The sequence below is a fragment of the Sminthopsis crassicaudata genome, chromosome 1, assembly GCF_048593235.1.
Source record: "Sminthopsis crassicaudata isolate SCR6 chromosome 1, ASM4859323v1, whole genome shotgun sequence".
NCBI classification, from domain to species: domain Eukaryota; kingdom Metazoa; phylum Chordata; class Mammalia; order Dasyuromorphia; family Dasyuridae; genus Sminthopsis; species Sminthopsis crassicaudata.
Window position 1 is genome coordinate 705,611,678 of NC_133617.1, and position 23,425 is coordinate 705,635,102.

At 39.1% G+C, this 23,425-nt stretch overlaps 1 protein-coding gene across 2 annotated transcripts in view; it reads right to left on the bottom strand.

The window, feature by feature from the left end:
* Positions 1 to 22,403, bottom strand: part of TATDN2 (TatD DNase domain containing 2) — a 35,064-nt gene extending 12,661 nt beyond the window's left edge. Inside the window, exons 1-3 of one of the 2 annotated variants that reach the window (XM_074283942.1) lie at positions 12,049 to 12,120; positions 11,127 to 11,588; positions 1,370 to 1,825 (exon numbers count right to left, since the gene is read on the bottom strand). In XM_074283942.1, the coding sequence (XP_074140043.1) occupies positions 1,370 to 1,825; positions 11,127 to 11,582 (912 nt within the window). In that variant the 5' untranslated portion in view covers positions 11,583 to 11,588; positions 12,049 to 12,120. Of the gene's footprint in view, positions 1 to 1,369; positions 1,826 to 11,126; positions 11,589 to 12,048; positions 12,121 to 21,925 lie in introns of those variants that run through there. The other variant, XM_074283943.1, reaches the window with a different exon arrangement.
* Between the last annotated feature and the right edge of the window lie 1,022 nt (positions 22,404 to 23,425).

A 23,425-nucleotide genomic window follows, 5' to 3' on the forward strand; every position in this document is an offset into this window, starting at 1 on the left:
ATACCATCTGCAACCAGAAAAAGAACTATGGAGACTGAATGTAAATCAACACATGCTATGTTCACTTCTTTTTTCTGTTTTTTTTCCTCTCTCCCGTGGTTTTTCCTTTATTCTCTGATTTTTCTCTCCCAATGTGATTCATAAAACAATGTGTACTAAAAATAAATAAATTTGCTAGGGAAAAAATAGCTATAAGCAGATACGTAAGCTCAAGAATCCTAGAAATAGCAGCACCATCTCCTAAAACAAAAAACTACCAGTCTATTAAAAATTCTATTCCATCTTATTGTTCTGTAAGAAATGAGCAACAAGATGATTTCAGAAAGGCCTGGAGAGACTTACATGAACGGATGCTGAGTGAAATAAGTAGGACCAAGAGATCGTTGTATACTTCAACAATAATACTATGTGATGATCAATTCTGATGGACGTGGCCATTTTCAACAATAAGATGAACCAAATCAGTTCCAATAGAGCAGTAATGAACTGAGCCAGCTACACCCAGCAAAAGAACTCTGGGAGATGACCACGACCCACTACATAGAATTCCCAATCCTTCTAATTTTGTCCGCCTGCATTTTGGATTTCCTTCACAGGCTAATTGTACACTATTTCAAAATCCGATTCTTTTTGTACAGCAAAACAAATGTTTGGACATGTACACATATATTGTATTTAATTTATACTCTAACTATTTAACAGGTATTGGTCAACCTGCCATCTAGGGGGGCGGGAAAGAGGGGAAAAATTAGAACAAAAGGTTTGGCAATTGTCAATGTTGTAAAATTATCCATGCATATATCTGGTAAATAAAAACTATTAAAATAAAAAATATATATATTAAAATTTTCCAAAGAAAATTCTATTCCACCTATTCATCTCTCTTTCCAGATTTAGACATTATTACCCCTCATATACTCTACAATTTAGCCAGATTTACCTGTTTGCTATACCCCATACAAGAAAATTCCATCCCATGTTCCATAGAATCCTCCCCTTACCTCATGCTCAGAATGCTCCCTCCAAGGCTGAGTTGGAATGCTACCTGTTATTTTAAGCCTTTTTGATTCTCCAAATTGTCAGCCCTCCCCCTTTCCAAATACACACACACACACACACACGCACGCATATTTTTCTCTTCTATTACAATTATTTTATATATGCTTGCTTTATTAGTGTGCATGTTGTTCTCCTCTCCCAGTCAAATGTAAGTTCCTTGAGGGTAACTACTATTTCGTAGTTGTCTTTATAGTATTCTTGATGCTAGAACATAGTAGTACGCTTGTTAAACTAAATAGATCAGACTTTAAAAAACCCCATGTCACCTAATCAAAGAACAGAAAAGGAACACAATGTGAGCCCTACTCACCCTCTGTTCTTCTGAGTGGGACTCTCTGCTTTTTTCTGCAACTATCCTCAGGTTCCCAGGTGACTTTTCATCTGAGGTGCTTTCAGAGTTCCTAACTGTCCTGATGCTACTGAGACTCCCTTTAGCAGCTTCCTCTTCCTCCCGGCTGCTTTCTGGCAGGTGCAACTGCTTTTCCTTAACTGGAAGGGAAACCCCGCCCCTCTTCCTGCCAGGTCCTTCTCTGCTTCTGGGGCTGGCATCTTGGTTCTGCTGTGGCTCCACAGCCTCTTTCTTCTTCTTTCTTGGTATGGATTTCCCCAAAATGCCTTGGAGGGCCTTTAGGTAAATCACTGTGGACCCCTGGTCCTTGACTCTCCTCCTAGTCCTCTGGGTCACCCCTGCTTCCTCCACAGAATTATTATGACTCGGAGCTTCAGCTGCAAGCTCAGAGCTATGGGATTCATCCTTGGGATCAACCTGCACAAGAGAAGAAAAAAAAATCTAAAATATATCCTATCATAAGAATTTTATCCATGGTGAAAACCCAAAATATTATGGAAGCGTAATAATTTGTTAGAATGTAGGTAGGTGTCTATCTTAATAGAGCATCAACATATACACCAAAGGTATAAAACTTGCAGTCCCCAAAATTCCTGTGTGGTAAAATCAGATTAAAATGTGATTTGGAAATGTCTAACATTATACATAAAAATAGAACATACATAATGTTTAATTTGTGATTTTCTAAGTCAATATGTGGCTTGCAGAGATTTTTTTCTATTTTATTTGGAAACCACTGGTTTTTAAAATCAAATGTTATGAGGCAGCTAAGTGGCACAATGCATAGAGCACTAGCCCTGAAGTCAGGAGCACCCGAGTTCAAATCTGGCCTCAGACACTTAATACTTCCTAGTCATGTGACCCTGGGCAAGTCACTTATACCCAATTGCCTTAGCAAAAAAAAAAAATTTTAAGTTATTATGGCCAACTTTAAATTTATAATTATTTTTCTTGTCTCTAGAAAAGATACCCCACAATGAAATGGAATTCAAAGAAGGTAAAACAATATAGAGGAAATGTACAGAACTTATCAGCAACCACAATAAGAGACCTTTTTTTTATGATCTTAGAATCAGCTACCAACAATCAAAAGAATTAGGTCTGTGGCAAAAAATATCATATCAACCAAATTATCTATAATACTAAATGAGGAAAAAAAAATGGACATTCAATGAACATAGATATTTTCAGGACTTTCTATCAACCAAACCTGAACTTATAGAAAATTTAACATATAAGAGCCAATATCAAAGATTAATTTCAAGGAACTCAACATGGATAAATTATTGTGGTTTTTTTTTTTTTTTTACATGGGAAATGTAGAGCATATGTGTAAGATTAACATCAACAATAGGGCAGCTCAAAAGAAAGACTGGGGCAGAGTAAAAAATAGTAATGTCATACAAATGAGAAAATAGTCACAGAGACATGGGGATGGGGGAGGAAAAAGGACTTGTAGTTCTGAAATATCATATCAGAAATGAACTAAATAAGCAACACTACATATATACCATGAAGGGTATAGCACCCTCCAAAATCTGTTAAGAAATAAGGGAGGAAGATCAAGATGGGGGAAGCTAAAGGTGACGAAATAAGACAAGGAAGGGATGCAGGGGTGGGGGGAGGTTAAAAAATAGTAAGATAAGTTAGGAGCAGAATTAAAGGTCAGCAGGGATAGGAAAGATATGTGTGTTTAGGTGTGGAGATGTGTGTGTGTGTGTGTGTGTGTGTGTGTGTGTGTGTATATCTACAAATGTATAAATATATTCTTTCTTAACTATAACTTACTTAGGGATGGGGGGGATGAAATGGAAGAAAAAAAATAAAGTAAAAAAAGCACACAGCAGAGAATAAAAGAACAATTCACAAGCAAGTAAAGAAAAGATGGACATTTGTGACTATAATTTACCAATGAATTGATAATTTGTTGTTAAATATTTTGTATTTTCCCTGATGTTTTGCTGAGTACATGATAATATTTCTTTTGTTTATTTCATTTTGTTTTGTATTCCTTTTCTGGATTTCTTTTTTCTTATTCTGTTTCTTTAAATAAAAAAAATTTGGGGGGGAGCCAAGAAAAAGTGATAAGAGTTGTTAGTTCTTGGTTTTTCTTCTAATAACACCAAGTACTCCAACAACTGCATGACAATCTCCATCTCCAATAGAAAAAAAGTTCTGTTCTTTTGACACTTTTTTTTAAACTTATTATATATGGCTTTTTTTTTGTTGTTTTGCGAGGATTTTTTGGGCTTTTATACTGACTTTTTAATCAATGTGTTGGGTTTTTTTCTTTTCCTCCATAGACAACTCTAATGAGAACTATGGTTCCTGTCCCCTTCACATCCAAAACTGGTGTCATCTTGCCTAGCAACATTTATTTTATTGGCTTTATCTAAAAGCCAAATTTTAAATTGCTTTCCTTGTACCTTCTCTTTACATATGGTTTTTAACATTACATGTAAAAACACCTTAACTTTCATTTTTAAAAATTCTGAACTCTCTCCCTCTCTTTCTACTCCTCTCCTAAACCTGAGGGAATAAGCAATTTGATATAGATTATACAAGTTTCACTCATGAAAAATAGTTCCATATCAGCCATACTACAAAAGAAAATAGGCCAAAAAAAAGCCCAAGAAAATAAAGTTTTTTAAAAGCATCTTTAATAGTATCAAAATCTGCATTTAGATTCCATCAATTCTTTATCTGGAAGTAGATTGCATTTTTCATCATAAGGCCTTAGAATGTCTTGGATCATTATATTGCTGAGAATTGCTAAGTCATTCACAGTTGATCATCTTATAATATTGTTTTTACTATATACAATGTTCTCTTAGTTCTGCTCACTTCACTGCATCAGTTCATGTAAATCTTTCTAGGTATTTGTAAAATTATCCTGCTTATCATTTCTAAATGTAGCTCCTTTCCCCTTTTCTTTGGTCTCTCTGGTATTCAGACCTAGGGGCCGTACTGCCAGGCCAAAGGATATGCACAGTTTGTAGCCCTTTGAGCGTGGTTCCAAACTGCTTTCCAGAATGGTTCCATCTGTTTACAACTGCAACAATCTCTGGCTTCATTTCAACAAACACTAACATGATTCAAGGCTCCACCAGCAAAGACATGAAAATAATAGGAAAGGGATGGGGTGTCTTGCCTTTTAATTTTTAATTCTGTTGTTGGGGCATTTGAACTGGATTTAAATGAAGCAGAGCTGTGCAGTGATATGCAGATAATACAGATTTTGAACTATAAAAAGATAAAATAATTGCTTTTGAAAAATCTAATGATGATGTGTACAATGCATCGGAATGAGGAGGGCAATTAGGTTACTGTTGGAATACACAGGAGTGGGTTGGGGAGGAAAGAAAGAGAGGAAAGGAGAGGGAAGAGGAGAGACAGCTAAGCCAGGGAGAAGACTGGCAATTTTCAGAAGCAGATTGCCAATTCTTTCTGGATTCCAGTTCTTTTTCATGTGTGCTAGTGGAAGAAAGGAAGGCCAAAAGAAGCAACAAGCCATTTCCTACTTATACATTATATATTTGCATCAGTTTAGAGAATCATTTGATTGGAAAATTTTATCTTAAAGTACAAGTACCTCCTGGGAAGACACACAAAGGAAGAAATTATAGGTTTTAACAGACTGGGAAAAAGGAGAAGATGAAATCATGTATGATTTCAAAGTTTAAAACCTAGAAAAGAAAGAATGGTGCAGGGGCAACTAGGTAGCACAGTGGATAGAGCACCAGCCCTGAATTCAGGAGGACCCAAGTTCAAATATGATCTCAGACACAACACTTCCTAGCTGTGTGATCCTGGGCAAGTCACTTAACCCCAGCCTCAGGGAAAAAAAGAAAAAAAAAGAAAGGAAGAAAGAAAGAATGATGCAGTAAGTAACAGGGATGGAGAATTTAGAAAAGGAAGTAGACTCGGAAGATGTAAAATGGAGGTAGAACCAAGAGGGCAGACAAAAGGCAGACAGATGCCTAAGTTCTCCACCAAACCCCTCTGAACACCTTTTAAAAAGGCCATAAAACGATTCCTAGAAAGACAAAATCCACAGAAGGGTGGAATCATTTTCCAGCCAAAGTCAAGTGAGGAGATCAGGAAGAAAGGTCCGCTGCACCTGCACAGTCCAGGGCAGGCCAAGACAGCATAGCTCTGGCCCCAGAAAACCAGGAGCGAGCCACTGAGTCTGCTTCTGAAACTCACTCCACAGATGTAAGGGCAACCGCTCAGGAGATCATAGGGGCTTCTGGCTGACACTGAGGCAGGACTCTGTTGCTTTCTTTGCCCATACTCAAATCTGGGCCAAAGTCCTAAGGGCTGTCCCGGGAAAAGGAGCACTCGCATCCCAGAGTTTTAGCCACAGTGGAGCAGGAAGCATCCTCGCAAATCCAGGGCAGCAAGAGGTGTAAAGACCTCTCCTTAGATCGCAACACCAGGATGAACTGAAAACTTATAGTCCCTAAAAATATGTCTGAAAACAGCTGTATGTCCTCTGAAACTTGGGACAACAAACTCTCTAACCTAGAAGCAGAAGAGCCCCACTTTAACAAAGAATCAAGAAACAAAGACTTTAACAAAGTCAAGAAACAAACTGAGACAATGAGCAAACAGAAAAAAATTCTGACCACAGAACGTTACTATGGTGACAGTAAAGATCAAAACACACAGAAGATAACAAGTCAAAGCTCCAACATCCAAAGCTTCCAAAAAAAATATGAATTACTCTCAAGTGATGGAAGAGTTCAAAAAGGATTTTGAAAATCAAGTAAGAGAGACAGAAGAAAACTGGAAAGAGAAATAAGAGTGATTAAAAAAAAAAATCATGAAAAAAAAATCAACAGCTTGGTAAAAAAAAAAAGAGGAAATAAAAAAAAAAAACATTAAAAAACATACTGAAAAAACTAATACCTTAAAAACAGACTAGGCCAAATGGCAAGAGGTGCAAAAAGCCAATAAGGAAAATGTGTTGAAAAGCAGAATTGGCCAAATGGAAAAAGAGGCACAAAAATTCACTGGGGGGGAAAAAAAAAAAACAAAAAACAACAACTTAAAAAGTAGAACTGCCCAATGGAAAAGAAGGCACAAAAGCTCACTGAAGAAAATCATTCCTTAAAAGCTAGAATTGAGTGTGCATTTAGGGAAGCTAATGACTTTATAAGAAATCAAGAAACAATAAAACAAAGCCAAAAGAATGAAAAGACAATGTAAAACATCTCATTGGGGGAAAAAAAAAACAAAAAAACTTGACCTAGAAAATAAATCCAGGAGAATTTTTAAATTACTAGATTATTTGAAAGGCATGATCAAAAAAGAGCCTAGACATCATCTTTCAAGAAATTATCAAAGAAAACTGCCCTGATATTCTAGAACTAAAGGGTGAAATTAGAAATTGAAAGAATTCACTGATCACCTCCTAACTGAGATACCAAAATGAAAACTGCTAGGAATATTAAACCCAAATTCCTAGGAAAATTAAACCCAGGAAAAATATTGTAAGCAGCCAGAAAGAAATAAGTATCACAAAGACGTAAATATCATCCACATGGAAATGTAAATTCTAGCTTTGATTGCTACTGTATGACACTCTGCAAGTCACTTCACTAATCTTGTGATAGTTTCCTCATCTGTAAAACTGGAATAATAATACTCACCCTATCTATATCATTTGGTTAAGATTCATGAAATGCTAGGAAAGCAATTTGTAAATATGTGATTAAGTGACTAAAATGCCAATAGCTTCTTGCCCAAGAGATTCCTCTACCACTCTCATGGCCAAAGAAGTCACTGATAAGAAAGTGCTCATATTATATCAAAATACTTATAGCAACACTTTTTTGTAGTAGCAAATACCTTAAACAAAGTAGATGCCCATTAATTGGAGAAATGGTTAAACTAACTACTGTACATGAATGTAATAGATTATTACTGTAATATAAGAAATGACAAATATATTGAATACAGAGAGGCATGAGAATATCTTTATGAAACAAAGCCAAGAAAACAATATACTCGACGACTATGGAAAATGTAAATAGAAAGAACACGTACAAAACAATTAAAAATGAATGCTGCAAAATTGAAAGAATCAGCAAGGCTTCAAAGAGATATAAGAAAATATCTGTATCAATCTCTCTGCAAAAGTAAGAGAACTATGAGTGTGTAAACTGCATCTTTTCAGAGTTATGCTATTATCAGTTATGCTGATTTTTTTTCCTCTTTTACATTTTTTGTTTTTAAAAAATATCATTTGTATAAAATAACTCCAGGAGGACGATGAATATTGGAGGAAATTATGATATGTTAAAAAGAGATATAAAAAAACCTTATTTTTAAAAAAGATCCTATTATGTAAACATGAATTATTTAGTCCTAAATATAAATGCATGTATTCAAGAGTCAACTGAAAAATAAAGGACAGCCAAAGTCAAGTGTGCAATAGATAAGAGTACTGGGCCTAAAGTCAAAGAGTTTTTCTTGTTCAATTGGTAGATGCCAATATAGTTTGCCAGTACTGTCCATGAGATTTTCTTGGCAAAGATACTAGAGTAATTCTCCATTTCCTTCTCCCAATTCATTTTACAGATGAGGAAACTGAGGTAAACAGGATGAAGTGAGTTGCCCAGAGTCTTACAGCTAAGAAGTATCTGAGGCTGGATTTGAACTCAGTTCTTCCTGACTCTGGGCCCAGTGCTCTACCCACTGAGTTCCCTATCTGCCCCTGATATATATAAAGGCAGCTCCTGACCTCAAGGAGCTCACTCTCTATAGGGGTCAAGATATCACCTTCATGATGTCACTTGTCCTCTTTGGGAATGAAGGACAAACAACAGTGTACAGGATAAGACAATATTAAAAAGATGCTGAAGGGGGCAGAAGAAGAACATGGTACCTGCTGCGGTGCCAGGTGAAGGAAGATCCAGAAGACTTGACAAGAAGTGTTTGGCAACTCTTTTTGTAGTGGCAAGGAAGTTAATGCCCATCAATTGGAGAATGATTGAATAGTTGTGGTATATGAATATAATGAAATACTATAATTCTATAAGAAATGATGAGCAGCTGATTTCAGAAAAGCCTGGAAAGATTTACATGAACTGCTCCTGAGTGAAGTGAGCAGAACTAGGAGAGCATGCAATAAGTATAGGAACAGCAGGGCTGTATGATGATCAATTATGACAGACTTGGCTCTCCTCAGCAATATAATGATCCAAGACAATTCAAATAGACTTGGGATGGAAAATACCATCTACAGCCAGAGAAAGAAGTATGGAAACAGATCAAAGCATAATATTTTTCACCTTTTTTCTTTTTGTTCTGATTTTTCTTTCACAACACGACTGATATGGAAATAATTAATTTTAATATACACGTATAACCTGGATCAGATTGCTTGGCATAGGGGAGAGACAAGAAAATTTAGAACTCAAAATCCTACCAAAAAATAAATAAAATAAATGCTGAAAACTATCTTTAAATATAATTAGGAAAAAAATAAACTACTATTAAATGAGGGGAGAAAAAAAGTCTGTCAAGGACCCATTGTGGCTCAAAAACTACCTCTAGCCGGTGCCTGAGATTGTAGGAAATCACTTTCTCTGTATCCCTTTGATCACCTAAATCTGTGGGAGTGATCTCACAGGGAGAGCACTGACCCAGAGGAATAACTACTCTTTAGCCCAGTGGAAGAATTTTCCAGTCTGGCCTTTCATTAAAGAAAGGTCACTTAGTTAATTCACTTAATTTCCTACTTGTTCCCACATTTCATGGCAAAGGCAATCCTGGTGGATGGGCATATCATGGGGCTGCACTGATAGGAAGAGATCAGCAAGTGGGATGTAGTTAACCCAAATCCTTCAATCTCTAGTAATTTTTTAAACTAAGTAGTTCAAGTCATTCCAGGAGCAAGTGAAAGGAATAAATAGGGATTTTCTACCCCCCACGGATATCGCCAAAGATTAATATTATTTGCATTATCAAATAAGAGAAATACTCTTCATTAAATCCAAAGGGTGGAGCCCTTTCTAATTTGAGAGGGGGAGGTGCTCCAAGGTCAAACTTAGCAAGAAATAGGGACATTATAGAAGGATCCATGCTAACAGTTTTAAAATATAATTATGTTTTACTGTGTTTTTATTTTGTTAAATATCTTCTAGTCAAATATACTTAGAAGAATTGCACGTTTTTAACCTAAATTGGATTGTTTGCTGTCCAGGGGAAGAGGGAAAATGGGAGGGGGAGGAAAAACACAAGGTTTTGCAGGTGGTGAAATGTTAAAAACTATCTTTTCATGAACTTGGAAAAGTAAAAAAGAAATAGCTACAAAATACAGCCTTATTTTAACCTTTAGATAGAGCACCAGCCTTGAAGTCAAAAAGATCTGAGTTCAAATATGACCCTGGACAAGTCACTTAACCCCAATTGCTATAGCGAAAATAAATAAATTTATAGATAGATACATATAAATTATTTATATAAATATTTATTATATAAATATAATCAGATATATAAATATTATGATTATATAAATATTTATTACATATGTTATATAAAACTATATATATATATATAAAAACAAATATACAAATATATAAAAACATATATATAAAAACAAATACTCCTGGGAGTACAGACAGCTGAAGCCTCAGGGCTTCAACTTTGCATCTCTGGCCTAAAGAATGAAGCTCTATAACAGCCTTACAAGGTAAGTAGGAAAATCTGTGTTCCTACAGTTCAGACAGTAACCATCCAGATCAGATGGTTACAATTCTATACTTTGAGGTCCCAGACTGTTAAACAGACCAATGTAGACTTTCTATAATAACAGCTAATATTTATAAACATTTTAAGGTTTGTAAAGCATTTCACGAATATTACCTTAATTTATTCTCCCAATAATGAGACCTGGGAGGTAGATGCTATTACTATAACTAGTATTCTTACTATCATTACTATTTTACAGATGAGGAAATGGAAGCAGAGGTTAAGACTCATCCAGTCACATCTATGTCCGATTAGAACTCACAATTCCTGATTCTAGGCCCAGCCCTCCATCTCTGGCAGCTAGGTAGCTCACTAGACAAGAAAGGTAAGAGAGCCTCATGCTAAGGAGTGGTGCAGGGGACAGATCTGCCAGCCCTGGAGAAGACCTGAGTTCAAAATCCAGTCTCAGATGATTGACACTTAATAGTTATGTGATCATAATTTGCCTGGCCAAAAATAAATAAATAAATAAAGTGCCAGATGCTATTACATACCTTAAAAAAAAAAAAAAAAAAAAAAACTGGTCTCCTCCTCTCCCCACCTGTCTCCAGCACAACTCCCGCCAACCAAGCCCCGCGTCCAATCCTTCTGGAGGAAAAGCTCAACTTGTCAAAGTACCCAAACTTCCCCGAAAAGTAAACACCGATTCTGCATTTGTGGCAGAAGTCCTAATTACTTTGTTTCCAAAGTCACTCCAGTTACTCTGTCTCAGAGGAAGTGCCCCCGAACGAAGGACTGGGCCCCAAGGGCAGCATTCAAACCCAGCATCAGTGGCTCTGGGCCCGCCGCTTAACCTGCGTCAGTTTCTTCCTCTGGGACTGGGCTTCCGGTGGCGCCTCCCTGCTGGAGCTGTCCTGAAGCTCCCAGGGTAACATCTCTAGAATGCTTGGCTAACAAGGCGTCTGAATTGCAGGGGCCCCAAGGTGGGGTGCTTTTCCCGGGCACGCGCGTCACTCACCCTGCGGTGGGAAGCTCCGCGCCGTAAGGTGCACATTTCTTGGACGCAGGGGCCGCCAGGTAGGGGAGAGGGGAGGCCCTCGGTCCTCTCGCCTAGCAGGGGGCGGCCGCTAGCCCCACCTGCACCTGAGGAATCAGAAGAGTTGGATTGGCCAAGAGGGTCGCAGGACTTCCAGCCGGACGTGTGTTTGGGGATCCCTTTTTCCTTGCCGCGGGGCCCTCTCCCGGGGGGAGGCTTGCCCTTGCCTTGCCGGCTGGAGCCGGGAAGGGGAGGTTTGGCGTCCAAAGCGGCTGGGGAAGTCCTGGAGGAGGAGGAAGAAGGGGAGGAGGAAGAAGGGGAGGAGGAGGAGGAAGCGGCGGCGGCGGCGGCGGCCTCGCGCTCCCGGCAACTGCGCTTGCTGGGGTAGGAGCCACTGCCCCCTTGGTACTTGACCTTGCGCAGCCGATCGGACGCCATGAGCACCTGCAAGTTTAACGCGGGACCAACAGGTTATCCGTGGCCCGGGCCCCAGGAACCCGCGCAAGGTCGCCCCCGGCCCGTGTCCGGGCGGCGGCGGCGGTACCGCGGGGGCTCCCAGCTTGCTCCCGCAGCCCAGGCAGCGCGGCCCCTGGGCCGGGGGCGCTCAGCAGTAGGGCTGCCCCGAGGAATGGACAGTGGCCCGGGGAAGCTCGCCCGCCGACCCCGCCTCCCTCAGCCCGGCCTCCCGCCTCCCACGCGCCCGAGCCCGCGCGTCCCTCGCCGCCCCGCGTGGCCGAGGCTGCGCATGGCCAGGTCGAGGCTCTGCCTCCACGCCCCCCCTAGGCCGCGCTCGGAGCGCAGGCTCCCCATGGCCGCAGTCCTCCCTCTCCTATTCCCTTGGCCCTTCTTCTCCGCCCCCTTCCCCTCTCCTTTTCCCCCCTGCCGCGCGGTCCCCGGCTCTCACGGGCTCCGCAGCGCCGGCCCTGGAGAACCAGCGTCCTCGGGCCCTCAGGCCTGCCCCGGACTCTGCGCAGAGGGGCGGGGCCAGGCGGGGCAGCTCGCCCGGTGATTGGATGAACGGGGAAGTGAGGTACTGAGGAAGAGGGGGAGGAGCGCCTCAAGGCTGAGGAGCTGTCCAGGGCATCCCTCGCGGCGAGAGGGTCTAGCGCGGGGGAAGATTCCGCCGGTCCCCCGAGGGCAGCACCCGCTCCGCTGCAGCTTCTGCTGCCTCAGACCTCTGCAGCTACTTCCCTACAGCCGACTCCTTTCTGCCGCTGCCCCACCCCCACTCCTCTCGGCTGCTGCCCTCCTCAGCTTTGCAGTCACATCACCTGCCTCGCTTCCACAAGCATTTATTGAGCACCTACTGTGTACTGTAACTCCAAAGGTGAAATAAGTCACCATCCTCAAAGAGCTTATAGTCCAGAAAGAAACCCCTCAGAGTTATAGGGAGGGGTAAAAGATCCAAATAAGTTCCCGAACTGGGGACTTGGAGCCTAGCTCCTGCCCTTCCTCCAAAGCCCTGCTCTTCCCACTATTTCCTCTATTACCCTCCTGTCGCCCTTTCCTCAACTTCTGCTATCCCCTTGAAATGTGGGGATTTTTTTTATCTGTCTCGGTCCAAATTCTGGAGCTCCTTCAACATCTCATTCTTACCCCCTTTCCAGAATCTGGAAAACCGCTTTCTTTGGGCCACACCTTCAGTTAGGACTCTATGGCAGTGATGCACAATTCCAGAGGAAACCGTGGGGTAAATCGCTTCCGTGAGCAAAAGCGTCCCTGCTGAGATAACTCTGCCTTCCTTCAGACTCCTGGACGTCACAGTCCTTGTGTTTTCCAGATAATTCTGGTATGTGAGCTCGTTCCTGGAGTGTCTGCTCCTTTTTATTTATTCCTATTCCAACCTATTAAAACAAAGGGTGAGGATAACCCCAAAATAATCTACACCTTGTCTAGAAAGTTCCAGTCTTGCTTGGAGGCCGCTAGAAGAGAAAGGCTCACCTTGTTCCTCCGGGATATGCCGAACTACTGCTTAACTACTGATGCTAATCTTACCTCCCAGCATCTAACTAGGGTCTGGCCCACGGCAGGCACTTTTCAGTTATTTGCATTCTGACGGTGCCTCAGCCCCAGGATGAAGACCTTTTACTTCAGATTTTATAAGATCTTTCATTGCTCCTCCCTTCCCTGAAGATGGGTGTACATGTAGTTTTATCTGATGTAAAAGATTTTCTATGTGAGAATCACAGAACCAAAATCAAACAATGAGTATTTAGTATTTATTGTGTGTTAGGCAAAGTGCAGGGGATACAAAGAAAAAGCTAAAACGGTCCCTGTCCTCAAGGAGCTGACATTCTAATAGGGAAAACAATATGAGCACAAGATATACAAGGTAACCTTGGAGAGGAAAGCATTAGCAGCTGTGGGGAGAGACGGAGTAATATTAAAGGGAAAAAAACAATATAGAAAGTAGCATTTGAGCTAAGTCTTGAAGGAAAACAGGGGTGCTAAGAGACAGAGGTGACCAAAAAGGGTACAAAGGTGCCCAAAGATACAGAGATTGGAGACGAGACATTCATTGTATGTAAGGAATAGTAAATAAGTCTGTGACTGGATGAATAAGGTGTTAGAATACTGGAAAAGTAGAAAGAAGCCAGGTAATGAACTTTATAGTCTTAAAAGAGGATTTTATATTTTATCAGCGGTAAAAGGAAGCCCCTGGGTTTCATGATGCTTTAGGAAAATCACTTTGCAAACTCTGAGGAATGAAATGGAGTGTGAGAGGTCTTGAGAAAGGAGAACCAATTAAGTCTATTCCCTTCCCCTCCCCCCCCAAAAAAAGAAAGAGAAAAAGGCTCTAAACATAAAAAATATGCACAGCAGCTCTTTTCGTGGTAGCAAAACTCAGGGGAGAATGACTAACAACTGGCTAAGCAAGTTGTGAAATATGAATGCAATGCAATTATCTTCCATTACTAGAGCACAGGAGAGAAAGTGAATAATAAATATGTGAGTCAGCTGCAAAGAAATCCTTGTTGAACCCATGAGAGCTGATGAGATCACCAAGTGAGATAATAGAGAGAAAAAAGAGAAGGCCAAGGATAGGGCCTTGGGGTGCATCTACAATTAGTAGTAATGGTTTAATGGAAAGACCAACAAAGGAGACAGGTAGGAGAAATAACAACAGAAATTAGTGCCATGAAAACCTGTTCTAGAGAGTGCCTAACTAGAAAGGGTGGTCAACAAGGCAAACTACAGATGAGTCAAGAAGTATGAGGACTGAAAAAAGATTGATAGAATTAAGAATTAAGAAATCATTGGTAAAAGAGAACATTGTACACAGCAACAAGATTATGTGGTGACCAACTATGATGGACTTGCCTCTTTTCAACAATGAAGTGACTCAAGGCAATTCCAATAGACTTGGGATGCAAAGTGCCATCCACATTCAGAGACTGAATGTGGATCAAAGCATAATATTTTCACTTTTTTGTTTTTGTTGTTTGCTTCTCTCATCTTTTTCTTTTATCTTTTGATACGATTTTTCTTGTACAGTGTGCTGAATATGTAAATATGTTTAGAAGAAATACACATGTTTAGCCCATAATGCAAAGCTTCCTGTCTCTGGGAGGGACAAAAATCTGGAACACAAAGTTTTGCAAAAGTGAATATTGAAAACTATCTTTTGTACAAACAAAACTAATGCAAACAAGATTAGAAGGGAAGTAACAAATTGGGAAAACATTTTTACAGTTAAAGGTTCTGATAAAGGCCTTATCTCCAAAATATACAGAGAATTGACTTTAATTTATAAGAAATCAAGCCATTCTCCAATTGATAAATGGTCAAAGGATATGAACAGACAATTTTCAGATGATGAAATTCAAAGTATTTCCACTCATATGAAAGAGTTCCAAATCACTACTGATCAGAGAAATGCAAATTAAGACAACTCTGAGATACCACTACACACCTGTCAGATTGGCTAAGATGACAGGAACAAATAATGATGAATGTTGGAGGGGATGTGGAAAAACTGAGACACTGATGCATTGTTGGTGGAGTTGTGAAAGAATCCAGCCATTCTGGAGAGCAATCTGGAATTATGCCCAAAAAGTTATTAAACTATGCATACCCTTTGACCCAGCCGTACTACTATTGGGCTTATTTATATCCCAAGGAAATACTAAAGAGCGGAAAGGGACCTGTATGTGCCAAAATGTTTGTGGCAGCTCTTTTTGTAGTGGTTAGAAACTGGAAAATGAATGGATGTCCATCAGTTGGAGAATGGTTAGGTAAATTATGGTATATGAATGTTATGGAATATTATTGCTCTGTAAGAAATGACCAACAGGAGGAATACAGAGAGGCTTGGAGAAACTTACATCAACTGATGCTGAGTGAAACGAGCACAACCAGAAGATCACTATACACTTCAACAATGATACTGTACGAGGATGTATGCTGATGGAAGTGGATATCTTCAACATAGAGAAGAGCTAATCCAATTCCAATTTATCAATGATGGACAGAATGAGCTACACCCAGAAAAGGAACACTGGGAAATGAGTGTAAACTGTTAGCATTTTTTGTTTTTCTCCCCAGATTATTTCTACCTTCCAAATCCAATTCTTCCTTTGCAACAACAACAACAAAATTCGGTTCTGCACATATATATTGTACCTAGGATATACTATAACATATTTGATATGTATGGGAATGCCCGCCATCTAGGGGAGGGGGTGGAGAGAAGGAGGGGAAAAATTCAGAACAGAAGGGAGTACAAGGGATAATGTTGTAAAAAATTACCTATGTATATGTACTGTCAAAAAAAAAGTTATGATTATAAAATTAATTTTTAAAATTTTTTTAAAAAGAAAGAAAACTATCTTTGCATGTATTTAGAAAAATAAAAATCTGTTTTAAAAAAATCATTGTTCATTCTGAAGAACAATTACGGGACCTCAGAGGCTTCATTTTACAGGTGAAGAAACTGAGATTCAATGATTTCCCTAAAGTTACATATATAGTATGTATCAGGGGTGAGATATTCCAATCCCAAAGCCAGGGCTTCTTTCACTATTTTAGGTTAAGCAAATAGAACAGGTTTTTTGAATTAATTTTTTTGTCTGCTGCTAATACAAGGAAACAATATCGATCAATCAGTCAGTCAAGCCCTATTAAGCACCCACTAAATGCCAGGCACTTCAATAAGCACTGGAAATATAAAAACAAGCAAAGTCTCTGTTCTCAAAGATCTAAGAGGGGAGATGACAGTAGTGACAAATATACACAAAGAAAACTACATTCAAGATGATAGGAAATAATTAACAGAATAGAGGCACTACAATTAAGAAGGTATAGGAAAGGGTTCCAGTAAAATATGGGATCCCCTAACTTTGATGATATATTTTGACCCATGAAAAAACCTTGTTTACCTCTATTTTTAAGAAGTAATAATTCATTTGTGAACGGATCCAGCCATTGTGGGGAGCAATTTGAAACTATGCTCAAAAAGTTATCAAACTATGCATACTCTTTGGTCCAACTGTATTTCTACTGGGCTTTTATCCCAAAGAGATACTAAAGAAGGGAAAGGGACCCATATGTGCAAAAATATTTGTGGCAGCCCTTTTTGTGGTGGCAAGAAACTGGAAACTGGATGCCCATCAGTTGGAGAATAGCTGAATAAGTTTTGGTATATGAATGTTGTGGAATATTATTGTTCTATAAGAAATGATCAGGGGGATGATGTTAGAAAGGCCTGGAGAGATTTACATGAACTGATGCTAAGTGAAATGAGCAGAACCGAGATCATTATACACGGCAACATTAATATTATACAATGATCAATTATGATGAATGTGACTCTTTCCAACAATGAGATGATTGATGCCAGTTCCAATGATCTTGGAATGAAGAGAGCCAGCTACACCCAGAAAGAGAACTGTGGGAACTGAGTGGATCACAACATAGCATTTCCACTCTTTCTGTTGTTTGCTTTCATTTTGTTTCTTTCTCAGTTTTTTTTCCTTCTTGATCTGAGTTTTCTTGTGCAGCATGATAATTGTATAAATATGTATACATATATTGGATTTAACAATATGCTAAACATATTTAACATGTACTGGATTACCTGCCATCTAGGGAAGGGGGTGGAGGAAGAAGGGGAAAATTGTGTAACACAAGGTTTTGCATGAGTCAATGTTGAAAAATTGCTCATGCATATGTTTTGTAAATAAAAAACTTTTTAAAAAGAAGTAATATTAATGAAGCCCTCATTGCAACTATGTGTATTGTATTAACTCCCTTTTCTATATCCCCTCCCCAGATTTCTCTATTTCTATTAATTATAGCAGCATCAAGTTATTATCTCCCAAGTTTCATAGAGGCATAATTCTCAGTTATGTAAATATTAGCTGAACAGAAAGTTCCTTTTTCTAGGTTTTAAATTCAGTCTGTGCCTTAGCAACCACTTTAAGAGGGGACACAAGGGGACACAGTATTCAGATTTTCTTATCAGAAAAAGAATTCTACCCAATGAATGCTGAGGGGCTCTAGTGTTTCGTGACTTTGCACCAGCAGTAGCCACAAAAATTCAGATGATAGGCAGGATTTATTTGTGTAGTGGATCAGCCAATGTTACTTCCTTGGGTTCTTTTAAGGTATTTTAGTTGAGTTAACCTTCCCAGAAATATCCAGCAGGCCAATAAAGCCTTATTGAAAGGCAATATGTTTATCAATCAGCTACTCAGTGAACATATTATTTCCTTCTTGTTTACAGTGTCATTCCACAATCCTCCACTGACTTCTAGGAGGAGGTAAGAGAAGGGATACTTGGGATAACTATGATGATATAAGAAACAGAAAACATCAATTAAAACTTTATTTTATTTAAAAAGAAAGGCTTTTAGTCATGCCCCTAAAACTCTGAGAAGAAAATGAAGGTTTTTTTTCTAGAAATTCATGGGAATGGAAGTTAGCATAAGGACTCTTGAATATTCAAAGGGCGGTATTTGTATCCTCCTCATATTTATCACAGCATGCTGGCTCACAGTAGGCCTAATAAACACTTATTGATAGATGGATTGTTCTATTTGGCTTCCCAAAAAAGGCAGAAGTAAAGCTACAGGGAGAAAGTATCAAAGCAAATTTGGGCTTGATATAGTTAAATTATAACTTTCTTTAGATTATGGACTTTTTAAAAAAATTATTATTATTATAGCTTTTTATTGACAAAACATATGCATGGGTAATTTTTCAACATTGTTCCTTGCAAAAACTTCTGTTCCAATATAGTTAGACTTTAAATAAATTTTTATTTTGTATTTTTTGCTGAGGCAATTGGGGTTAAATGACTTGCCCAGGGTCACACAGCCAGGAAATATCAAGTGTTAAGTGACTGAGGCCAGGTTTAAATTCAGGTCCTCCTGACTGCATAGCTAGTGCTCTATCCACTACACCAACTAGCTGTCCCCTTTCAAAATTCTAATATGGAATGTAATACCTCAGGAAGTAATGGATTCTCCTTGATGAAAAGGCTCCAAGAAGTTTTTGACATTCACCCTTACAAAACTTTGTGTTCCAAAAATTTTTTCCCTCTCTTCCCCCCATCGCCTCCTATGGCAAGTAATCCAGTACAGATTAAACATGTGCAATTCTTCTATAAATATTTTCACAATTATCATGCTCAATGGTCAATTATGAAAATCATGCACGAGAAAAATCATATCCAAAAGGAAAACAAATGAGAAAAACAAAATGCAAGCAAAACAACAAAAAAGTGAAAATACTATGTTGTAATCCACACTCAATCCCCATAGTTCTCTCTCTTGGTGGAAATGGCTTTCTTCAACACAAGATCATTAGAGCTGGCTTCAAATAGGATTTGGCCCATATACCTTTTAAGCCCTTTCCAACCCTGAGATTCTGTGACTCTACAAATATTTATTCAGCATATACTATAGCAGTATTATGTTAAGACTCAGGTGAGGTTCCTTACCTTCCATAATGGTACCTGGTGAAAATCTCTGGAAATTAATAGAAGTACTTACAGATGCAGAGGCAATAATAACCTCAAGGTTTTCCCAGATTTCCAGGGAGAGATTAAAATCACATGAAGGAGAAGGGAAGAAAATCCAGGTTATAATTTGGGGTTTTCCTAACTAATGCCCTGGAATGAAGGTTATACATATTGTGTGTGTGTGTGTGTGTGTGTGTGTGTGTGTGTGTGTGTGTGTGTGTGTGTGTCCTTAACTAAGCTGTAAACTCCTTGAGAACAGGGACCATGCTTTCCGTTCTCCGTAGAGTATTTAGTACTATAGTGTCCAGAACATAATAGGTGCTCAAAATATGTGTGATGGCTGAAAAATAAATCTGAGTTTAAATGAATAAACTAGGGAAACTGAAAGAATCGCCCTCTAAATCATTTTGCCAAGGCCCCATGCTCTGCCAAACCCTAAGTGTTCTGATGAATGAGTGGGGTTTACAAAGTCAATGGTGACAAACAGAAAGGGAATTTGTGATGTTGTTAAACCTCATCCTTCCCGCCCTGTGGCTTTGTGGTAGCTCCGCACAGAGATAAGTCTGATTTGTAATCTTGGTCTCCTGCTCTGAGACACTGCATCATGGATTTAAAGCTGGAAGGGGAAAGAACGAAACAAGCATTTATTAAGAACCTACCACTTTCCAGGCCACCTCTCTGTCCCAGCAGGAAGGTACCCTCTGAGTCAATGAGTCAAATTCTGATTCTTAGAAGTCAGCAAATCTCCTGGACTCTGCTACCCCACTATTTGCCATAGGGGTACATTCTAATGTGCCTTGGTCACTATATAGTGTGAGCAACCTGTGGAATTGTATTTCCATATATACAAGGAATATGAGAAAGGTCACATTGTAGAAAACAAAATAAGGAGTCACTGAACTGATAAACGGATAAAAATCGACCAAAAACAAGAAGTGGGTGAAAAGTAACAGTGAGCACTGAGTGAGCATGCTTACTTAGTTAATTTCCCTTCCCCAAAGGAAGCATTTTCTGCCATTTTTAGACATGGGTTATATGATAAGGAACATACCAAGGAGGAACATGCAAAAGGAGGATCAGGAAGTCAATTCATTAACTTCTCAGTTAGTAGGGTGCCAAGGGAGGACCTTGCACTTTGGGATATGAAATAAAAAGCTCATTTTTGCCTCTACAAGCACAGCTGTGTCTTTCCATAAAATCAATTCTATATATTATTTCTAATATACAGAAGATTTAGTTCCCAAAATATACAGGCTCTCTTTATGGAACAGACTTCTCTATAACCTAGTCCTGGTGAATGGAAGGTCCATTTTGGTCATCTAGAGTAACTCAGGGTGTGGGGCCTGGGCATAATGTATGAGCCTCTCCTTCTAAGATTTTGAAAACTAGAAAATTCTCTAGGCATCAGTTCCTCAAAGCCTTTCATTCCCTCCAGAGACCTCTCTGAAGAGAGCCTGGAGCCAAAGAAACCAAAAGCTTAAGCCAGAAACCAAAAGAAAGGACTCTTCTCTCTTGGCCTGTCTATGCCTCACTCAACCGAGGGACTTTGGATCTCCTTTCTGGAGATCTAGACCTTCTACTGTTCTTGTCTTCCTAATTCCTAACCCTAGAAGGGGCCTCTGTCTACCTATCTCCAAACCACCTAGAGTTACTGGATATTATGAAATGGTAGCTGGCATTCATATGGTGATTTAAGGTGTGCAAAATGCTTTACAAATATCTCATTTTATCTTCACAACCAGGAGGTGGGTGCTGCTGTGATCCTCATTTTACAGATAAGAAAAGGTGGACAAAAGCTTATAAACTTCTAAAGCAGATTTGATTGTATTTTATTTTTCAGATCTGAATTCTCTTCTTCCTCTTTCCTCTATTGAGAAAGCTAGAAAACAATAATATGCCTCAATCAGCATTCTCAAGTCCATTACTTCTCTTATCTGGAGGTAGCGTGTTTCTGGAATTGTAGTGATCATTGTGTTGATCAGAGTTCCTAAGTCTTTCAAAGTTATTTGTCTTCATCATTTTGCTTGTTTTTCTGGTTCTGCTCATTCCACTCTGCATCAAGTCATACCGGTTTTCCCAAGTTTCTCTGAAACTATCGCCTTCACTTCTTACTGCACAATACTACTGCACTATATTCATATGCCATGGCTTGTTCAACCATTCTGCAACCCATAAGTACCTCCTCAGTTTTCAATTATTTGCTGAGACCAGATAATTCATGTTGTCCTGACTCCAACATTATATCCACTTATGTCACCTACTTGCCACTCTGGGTAAATTCTAAATTCAGACTAATTTCAGTTACATTACAACACATGTTTTCATCCATTCATTCTATGTTCACCCTTATGTTCATCTCTTATTACCCATATTACATTCCCCACAACATAAATTCCAAACCACAGGACATCACCTCCAGGAAGGAAGGAAGGAATTTCTTAATAACAGATAGTCCCTGGAGCTCTGGGCTTCTCCTTTTTTATCTTTTTTTTTTTTTTCAAATGTCATAGATTTGTGCAAATTGGGGGAAAGATCCACATCATACTTGTGTTTTTCTCATCTGTCTCCCTGACTTAATAGGAGTCAGGAATGACAGACAGAAAGACAGAGACAAGAGATTGACTCATTCTGTCTGAAGGAAAAAAAATTCTGCTAACCAAACCCCAAGAAAAAGTTGCTTTGACTAACAAAAATAGATTATATGTCAAAATGACACAAAAATACTAAATAAAATTAAGAGTGCACAAAAGAAAGTCCCTTATTTAAGTCAAATTCTAGGACATACACACACATATACCTCCCATACACACACACATACCTCCCTTCCCTGGCTTGTGAAAATATTTCTTCTAAGAGGTTGGCAACTCTTTTGATCCTCTTGCAAAAGCCAAAAGCCCCTTGTGAAAAATAAAAATTCTCCAAGCATTCAGTTTTCCATGAAGAGGCACTGATCTTTAGGAAAATTTCCCAGGTTTCCACTCTACCTATTTTCAATTTGTCATGTTTAAACATAGACAGGAAGAAAAACATAGATGCAGCTTCCTCAACTGTGTGGGAATTTACCTGGCTTGAAAGAGATTGGAGTGAGGAGATTAGATCTCTGGTTGTAGTCCTTCATGGAAAAAATCCTCAAGTCGCAAATTCCACCAACGAATTCTTAGGGTTTTCCCTGGAGGGCTATTTCAGGGACATCTCCCCCTTATGTCCCTTCATGGCCTCCAGCTGTTGCAGTGGAATTTAAGGTAAATTTAGGCACAAAGTTCCACATACATGCAATTTCCTGGTTCGTCCAGCAATTGCCTATAAAGCGTCTTGACTCTTCAATCAGTCAAAAGACTGCAAGGTAAGGCTTCATATTTAGTTTGGGGAAGTAGAAGAGAACAAAGAACAGGAAGCATAAGATGATATGATTGGTCATAAAGTCTGAAGATGGAAAATAATATAATTGGGTCGAAGTCTGGAATTCAGGCCTAGCAACATCTCCTCCCTGCATTTTGTGCTATGGAAAGTTCACAGGTGGTGTGACAGCAGCCCATTGAAGAACAGCCAACATGGCAGAGATAACAAATTTCCTGGTAGGTATGTGTATTTTACAAGGCTTGTTAGCAAGATAATAGCTCTCCATTAATTGTACATGGGGAGCCCTACAATACAATTTTTTTTGAATTAAAATGATTTATGAGACAATTTGGTTCAGAGAAGAAAGCTAAACTGCTAAACTCAGAGACGTGTAACTTTGGCAATTTTACAACATGTTGGGGATAACATTGAATAGAATCAATTATAAAATAGAATCAGAATCAATTTTCATTTTGTTCCACACAGAACTTTTCTTTCTTTTTCTTTTTTTCACACAGCCAGGGATGACTGAGAGCAAATTTGAACTCAGGTCCTCCTGCCTTCAGGGCTGGTGCTCTAACCACTGCATCACCTAGCTGTCCCAAAAGTAACAGTTTTTTCAAAGAAACTTATTCCAAAGAGAGCATTTTGAAAACAAAAGTTTAGAAATGTTTCCATTTTCATGTAAATTTGTTGTCAAAAAGTGACATGCACCTTGAAAAACTTTCCTCTATCCACACTTAGAAAGAGCATTACCCAACTGAGGTAAGGCAATTGGAGTGAAGTGACTTGCTCAGGATCACAGAGTTAAGAAGTATTAGGTGTCTGAGGCTGGATTTGAACTCAGGTTCTCCTGACTTTAGGGCCAGTGTTCTAGCCACTGCACCATCTAATTGCCCCTAGCTGGACATTATTACAAGAAATTTATGTTTTGTTTTGGAATAGGGTAGGTGGGAAATGAGAAAACCAACAAAGTATT